At 40.1% G+C, this 8,125-nt stretch overlaps 1 protein-coding gene across 1 annotated transcript in view; it reads right to left on the bottom strand.

The window, feature by feature from the left end:
- Positions 1-3,505: 3,505 nt before the first annotated feature.
- Positions 3,506-8,125, bottom strand: part of ZRANB3 (zinc finger RANBP2-type containing 3) — a 139,431-nt gene continuing 134,811 nt past the window's right edge. Inside the window, 1 exon segment of the mRNA XM_033943926.1 lies at positions 3,506-4,645. Coding sequence (XP_033799817.1) covers positions 4,547-4,645 — 99 coding nt within the window. The 3' untranslated portion in view covers positions 3,506-4,546.

The following is an 8,125-nucleotide window of genomic DNA, read 5'->3' as shown; positions in this document are numbered from 1 at the left end:
AGCTCTCCCTGCTTCGGGCCGACCAGCATTCCTCTCCCCGACGTCAATTCTGTCGTCGGAGAGGAAGTTCCGCTGGCCAGAATTTCCTCTCCGACGTCAGAATTGACGTCGGGGAGAGGAAGGCTGATCGGCCCAAGATCGACCTATTGGGAGAAATGCTGCCGGGTCCTGCCTTTGAGGAAACAGAAAAACGGCTTGACAAATTACAGCTATACTCGCTCGAGGAGCGCAGAGAGAGGGGGGATATGATCGAGACGTTCAAGTATCTTACGGGCCGCATCGAGGCGGAGGAAGATATCTTCTTTTTCAAGGGTCCCACGACAACAAGAGGGCATCCGTTGAAAATCAGGGGCGGGAAACTACGAGGTGACACCAGGAAATTCTTTTTCACTGAAAGAGTGGTTGATCGCTGGAATAGTCTTCCACTACAGGTGATTGAGGCCAGCAGCGTGCCTAATTTTAAGGCCAAATGGGATTGGCACATGGGATCTATTCACAGGGCAAAGGTAGGGGAGGGACATTAAGGTGGGCAGACTAGATGGGCCGTGGGCCCTTATCTGCCGTCTATTTCTGTTTCTATGACCTGGCAGCAAGAGCAAATCGCAAGCTTCACTGTCCTGTCTCCCGCTTTAGCCCGTGAACGGGGCTCTAACATGTGCGTGCCGGCTTCCCTTCTCTCCCCCCCCTCCCGACATAACTTCCGGTTTCAGAGGGAAGAGAAGGGAAGCCGGTACAAGCACACGTTAGCCCCCGGAGCATAAGTTCTCCAAGCCATTTTTTTTTTAAATGTTGAGCAGCGGCAGCAGCAGCAGAATTCAGGAGCGGATGATAGCTGGGCGGACCGCCCAGCTAAAAGGCCCTAGGGAGAACACTGGTACGTCACCGACCTTCACCCCGCCCTGCCAGCACTCTAATTGGCTGGCGTTCTTCAAGAGGCGGGCCAGTCAGGAGGGGAAAAAAGAAAAGGGAAGAAGGGAACCCGCTCTGCGATCGACTGGGGTCACCTGAGCGAGCGACCTGTTGATCGTGATCGACGTATTGGGCACCCCTGCCCTAAGTGTTTATGATCAAAGGTTTTTCTCCCAACTTGTGGCTCTGATAGGTCAATATGAAGGATATCACCATATTATGAGAGGGGATTTCATTGTTACTACTGGACATTTGAGTTCTTAAAATAATTTCTTTAATATGTTCCTTGTAGCCTCCTGACAGGATTCCAAATCATTGCACTTAGAACAGGAGATGACTGGTTCATGCAGTTGTAAATGCCATTTGTGACATTAGCAACACAGATCAATTAGATTCAGTAAGTATAAGGTGACCCATGATGCTCTTGTTAACATTAAGGTGACCGAGGAATTAGATGATACTGAGAGGAGGAGGGTTCAAAAAATTAAAATTTTATTTTAAGACATGAGCCACAACATTTTTGTACAGGCATGGTAAATATAATACATGTCAAACATATAATGCTCAAATAGGTAAACAGTTAAGTAACTGGTATTAAGAACTGCCTTAAAAATAAATCAGTACTTGCTGGAAGCATACCTTAAAACAGGGCTGCTCAAGTCCGGTCCTCGAGATCTACTGGCAGGCCAGGTTTTCAAGATATCCGCAATGAATATGCATGAGAGAGATTTGCCTGCGCTGCCTTCTTGGTATGCAAATCTCTCTCATGCATGTTCATTGTGGATATCCTGAAAACCTGGCTTGCTAGTAGATCTTGAGGACCGGACTTGGGCAGCCCTGCCTTAAAATATAGTTTATTTAGGGAAGAATTAATCAAGTAGTGTAAGGACTTTAAGTCACAGTAATTGGCCCTTAACACTGCTTTTCCAAACACAGATTGGCAATATTTAAGTTGCAGCACGTCATGAAGTAATGAGATGCAAAATATGCAAATGCATGTTTTGCAATCCATTACTAGAGAAAACCCCTAACACAACTTGCTTAAGATTCTCCTTAGAAACCTCAACTACTATAATATTAGTATATTCAAGTTGAGCCATAAAGAGTGTAAGCAGTAACATCAGAAATGCCTGATATACCAACCATAATCAAACCTAATAAATCTTACTTATTAAAAGAAATGGTATACTGCACAGAGACAAATGTACACTAAAACCTTGGATTACAACTAACTTGGTTTGCAAGTGTTTTGCAAGACCAGCAAAACATTTTATTAAATTTTAACTTGATATACAAGCAATGTCTTGCAATACAAGTACACGCAGTATACACATATCACATCACAACTGAGCCAATGGTTCTTCTCTCTCTGACGCTGCGGGAGTGTAGTGACTATTCTAAATGAGCGAGGTCTTGCAATACGAGTACGTATAGTATTTTGCATTAACGTTTTTGGGTTGTGGAACGAATGGTCTGAGTTTCCATTATTTCTGATATACGAGTGCTTTGAATTACAAGTGTGCTTCTGGAACGAATTATGCCCTCAAACCAAGGTTTTACTGTATTTTTAAAATTACAAATGGCAAAGAACTAGCAACTTTGTATTTAAGCCTTAAACTGTTATTATTTCTTAATAGGTATGATTTTGCATGGTGGCAGTGACTGCATATCCTGATTCCATGTAAAGAATATCAAAGAGAAAAAACTACTCAGACATGATCTGTGATCTGCTCAGCTAAAATCTGATTTAATAAATTCGCCAGTCTAGAGAAAAGCAAACAACGTGGTATGTCATGATCCAGACGTACATTGCTCAAAATACTGCGATAACATTTTACAAATATTGGAACGTGTAATTAATTACAGCTGGTACTTACATTATGAAATGTATGATCAAGACAGTGGATGCCTCAAGATCTCACAGACCTTTTCCTCAGATGTAACTGTAGAGCTACGAATAAGGTTTTTATATCTAGAGCATACTATGGGATAGGAATTCCTAGAAAAATGGCCACCTGGCAGTGTCCAGAGGAAACTATATTAATAGGTGTAAAAAAAAAGTGTGTTCTGTAGGCATCTCTTCTTGACCCCTGTTTTACTTACACCTATTCCAGAACTCTCCAGATACAGAAGCTTCCTTCTCCAGTTCAACTGTCACATTCAAAGAGGATCCTGGGAAGTCTTGACAGTTTATATACTACATTTTTCTTGATGAGCATTTAAGAACTGCTGAATGAGAAAATGGCAAAAATGTATCGGCCTCTTTTACAAAGCCGCACAGCAACAGCCCCGAAGCCCTTTAAATCTCTATGGGCTTTGGGGCAGTTAGCGCAGTGCAGCTGCTAGCGCGGCTTTGTAAAAGAGGCCTTATGTAACAAAGTAGTGGGATCACACTGTATCCATTATTAGACAGCATATACTTGTATGGTGTAGTTAGAAGATTAAGTGGAAGCTATGAACTGGAAATTCAATTCTAATTATGACTTGTGGTTAGCCTTAAGATTTGTTAACCTCGTCTGTGGCTTGGATTTTTTTTTTTTTTTTTTTTAGATCAATCTTTTATTGTCATAAAACAGAAAGAAAAAAAAAAGTAAAAGTATCACAATGTCCTCTTTGTTATTGGATCCCTCAATTGTGGACTTTAATTTTCTTTAAGATAATGTTATTGATTTTTTTTTCTTGTCTCGCTTTGCTGTACAAGTCGTTTACTTGATTGTATATTTTAAAATCCATAAATTAAAAACCAAAAGGTATCACATAAACTTGCTATTTTTTCCTGGATCCATATGGCTACTCTGCTATAGTAAGATAGACAAAAATGATTACATGGAAAAAAAAAAAACCTTTGCAAGATTTGAGCATAATTTTCAACATTGACAGCACAACTAATACAAAATAGAAATACCGAATAACAGATTTTTTTGGGTGGGTGCTTTGATCAGTGGTTCAAAAAGCTTGGTAAAATCAATGTTTTTTTAGCAGAAAGAATAAGACTGGCTCTTTCCTTACATACTAATTCAAACCACTGTACTTTCAAGGATTTTCCAGCAAGGTCTCGACATGTAACTGCAAAATGTGCGATTCTGATGCATAGCCTCTGAAATTCACCAAATCCACATTTTACCAATTGCATGAAACATATTTGCAGATAAAGGACTGACGGAATTACTTTATTAGAAAAATGTTACAAAATGCTTTTAATTCAGATCACAAAAAGACACAAAAGGCCCGGATTCTAAAAGTGGCACAGTAAACGGCAGGCGCCTGGAAAAACGGCCCCAGTCATGTATCACAGATTACGGCCTTGTTTTCAAAATCACGGCCTTCATTGAAGGTGCTGGAAACGTAGGCCAGGGTTTTAAAGGCTTATATTTCCAGTGCCTACCTTCAACGTAGAATCTCAAGTAGCAGCGCCAAACGTCAATCCAGCCGTGACGTTTGGCGCCACTAGGCATCTGCATAGACATGATTCCAGTGAAGTTTTGTAGGTGCCTATTTTGTTTTCTTTTAGTGGCACGATCAGTTACCATACCGTTAATAGCCAATTAAAACAATTTACTTAAGTGCCAGCAGTGCTCCTACTGGTGCTTTCCTAACGGCGCTGCTTTTTGAATCTGGGCCAAACAGCATTGTATTTTTATATTTTTACAAAATACTTTGTGATGTCTGATCCATACTTGGAGGCTGAAGAAAGTCTCTTCATTTGGCTTCTTTCCTTGGCTTGTTTGGCTGTTCTCTAAAATAAATACATACATGTCGTTCAAATAGCTTTTGTAGATCATGCAGGTTCAACTGAATTAATAGAAAATGAAGCAGGCTGCAATAACCTCATCCTACTAAGGAACGCATGAAGGGAGGCTGCGGGACAATCATAAAATAAGATACTAAGATGTATACTTTTATCAAAAAACAACAGCATTCAACTATTTATGCTGCTGAGTGACCTGAACATTTCAAAATATTTTATTCTGAGTAAGTTCAAGTTTATTAAAATTTGCTTAATCGCTTTACATAAAATTCTAAGCGATTTACAGTTAAACTAAGGGGATACAAGTAACAATGGATCTTCCCCAAACAAAACAGAAAACTGTTTCCTCAACATGTTTAAAACATTACAAAGTACTTCAAATGATCTTTCATAGGATCAACAATCCTATTTCAGTCTTGGAGCTTACAGATCACATAATTCCATCATGATTTGGAATAAACTGAAAAACTGAGATCGCTAAAGTCAACACAAATGATCCCTCCCTGGATATAGAGAAGGAGTTTTCTCACGATTGGAGGTGCTTGGGCTCCCCCTGCACAAAACGAACAGGCACCTATGGACGGAAGGCAGGACCTCCCACTTTGCATTATGCACTGCTTAAAACTTATTTACAGTACAATTAGCGCAAAGTAAACGCAGATATAGTAAAACCAAAGAGCCACAATGTCATCAAGAAGGAAATATGATTACGAACCAAGTACCAAATGTGAAGATAAAATTTATTTAATTAAACATCTAACTTTCATTGTACATTTGTTGATTAACAATCATTAGGTGTTTAGCACAGTGCTTCATAGCAGATTTGACGTATATTATAACGATGCTAGACATGTCGGATGGTTTGTTCAGTGCTCAACTAGTGCTTATTTGTTTCCTTCAGTTACTAAATTACCTTTCCAAACCTAAGTTCAAACACTGCAGGTACCATTTAGGAGGCAATTCTACAAACTGGTGCCTCCATTTAGGTGAACTGATGCTTGGCGCTGGGCGTCAATTCTAAAATGGCATCTGCACAAGTTGGAACACATACACCTACCTACACCTAGGTGCAGCCATTTACGACATGTCAATGGCAGGTATAAAAGGGCATGCCTACATGCACCAAACAATTAATGTAACTGATAGTATTCTACTGTATAATTTGTGCATGTCAAAGACAGGCCAATAGCCTGCCCAAGCTTTGCTAATGCATACATTATGAGGTTCATAATCAAAACAAAAATATGTCTAAAAACCCGCCTAAATTGGCACTTGGACGACCTAAAAAAACAGGTTTTTTGGGGAGTGGTTAAGAGCAGGAAGTGGGACAAACAAACTTAGTTGCCCTGAAGTGACAATCGAAAGTTTGACTGCTTAGACGGAACTTGTACGTTGTGACCTAGACGATCTATAAAAAGGTCTAAGTGACCAAAGTGACCAAATAACCACTGCAGGGACAAAGTATAACCCCCCCACCCCCACATTTCCTCAGTGATCACTGATCCCCCCATACTGCCATAAAAATCAGAATAAAAACGTACATACCTGCCTCCAGAACATCAGCACAAAAGCCTAGTAGAGCTGCAGAGATGGCTTAAGTAGTCTAGGAGGTGGGCTAGAGAATCATAGAGAGGAGGACCCTGGCCCATAAGCCACTCTAACCAATGCATTCATGGTGAAAAATGTGAGCCCACCAAAAAAATCCAAGACCCTACTGTACTGCCTTATAGGTGCCACCTGCAGCCATAAGGGCTATTGGGGTGGTAGACTGGTGGGTATAGTGTGTTTTTGGGGGCTCACCATGATCTGCAAGGGAGTTGTGGTGAGAAAACTCTGAAAAAAGAAATAATACCGCAAGTCTCAAACTCCACCTCTCACTAAAGCCAACTACCCCAAACAAATAACCTTACCCATTTCTCACTCTTTTTGAAAATGACCATTTTTTTTTTTTGTAAGTTCTTGTTGTAATACATCTTGAATAATTCTTTTGTAATCCGCCTTGAACTGCAAGGTAATGGCGGAATAGAAATCCCTAATGTAATGTAATGTAATGTTTATGTGGCACCCTTTTTGTGAAGTTCACAGCAGTGCCCTGTAAGGTGCCCCACTACTCTGTTGTCATGTCTGGGTAGCCAGTCCATCACTTTGCTGACCCCGCCCACATCCAAAAGGTCTTATACTAGGTGTTTTGGACTAGGATGATTTTTTTTGGACAAGAAGGTGGTATAAAGATAGACAACTTGGCGGTTTGGACGATCAAATGGCTGGACGTATAATTAGACGATTCTCGAAAAAATAAAATAAAATAAAATTATTTTAGCTACAGTATAATCTCATTATAATGGACTTGCTTATAACAGAACCTCGTCTATAGCAGACGAGGTCCGCTGGTCCCGGCCATGTGCCTTTACAAACATGCAGAAAATCTCCGCATATAGTGGACTCGCATATAACGGACAAACAATTTGGTCCCCAGAGCCACTTTTAGCTGTAGTTTTATTCGGCTATAACAGACATGTAGGCTCCGCCTACAAGGTGCGTGGCGTGCCAGTGATACTGTATCAAAATGTAGCCCAGAAGAAAATGACAGATTATTTTTCTTTCTAGTACAGTACGCCATAATGCTTTAGAACAGTGGTCTCAAACTTGCGGCCCGCCAGGTACTATTTTGAGGACCTCAGGATGTTTATCATAATCCCAAAAGTAAAATAAAACAGTTTCTTGATCATGTCTCTTTAGCTATAAATGGCAATATTATTATTAAGACTTAGCCAAAAGGAAAGATTTATAAACTATAAAGAGTTTTACCTCATGCAAAATTGCCATTGCTTTAATAAGACATTAACTATTTTTTCTGAGGCCCTCCATGTACCTACAAATCCAAAACATGGCCCTGCAAAGGGTTTGAGTTTGAGACCACTGCTTTAGAACATCTTTTAGTGTTCTGGTTTTGCAGTCATTTTGTGCCATACCAATGTTTTGCTGAGTTTTGTTATTGATGCTGCTGATATGCTTGTGCAGTGACTGTTGTTCATTGATTGTACGTTGTTTTAAGTTGACTTAAATAAAGTTTTTAAAAAATGCAACTCTAGATATAACTGACTGTTTTTCCAGGTCCCTTGAAGCCCGTTATAACGAGATTATATTTTAATGAACTTTTGACGCTTCTGACTTTGAGCGATTAGCACTCTAGGCCCAAAATGGACTTAGACCCTTTTTTTATTATTATGCCGCTCCATGCCTCCTGCACTTATGCACTATAGTGCATAGCGCTTAGGTGCTACCTTATCGAATAACATCTAGTGCACGTTTGGATCACGGAGTTCTCTTGAAGTTTAATGAAGACAGGTATGCTAAGGTTACCCCTGAGTTTACAGAAAATTTCTAGGGTTTTGAAATCCATCTAGCCAGCTGCTGAAGAACATTAAAAGAAAGTCCAGGAAACTTTGCTGAACAGAATAAACTGCA

This window comes from Geotrypetes seraphini, chromosome 5, assembly GCF_902459505.1.
Source record: "Geotrypetes seraphini chromosome 5, aGeoSer1.1, whole genome shotgun sequence".
NCBI lineage: Eukaryota > Metazoa > Chordata > Amphibia > Gymnophiona > Dermophiidae > Geotrypetes > Geotrypetes seraphini.
This window is presented reverse-complemented; position numbering and strand designations above follow the sequence as displayed.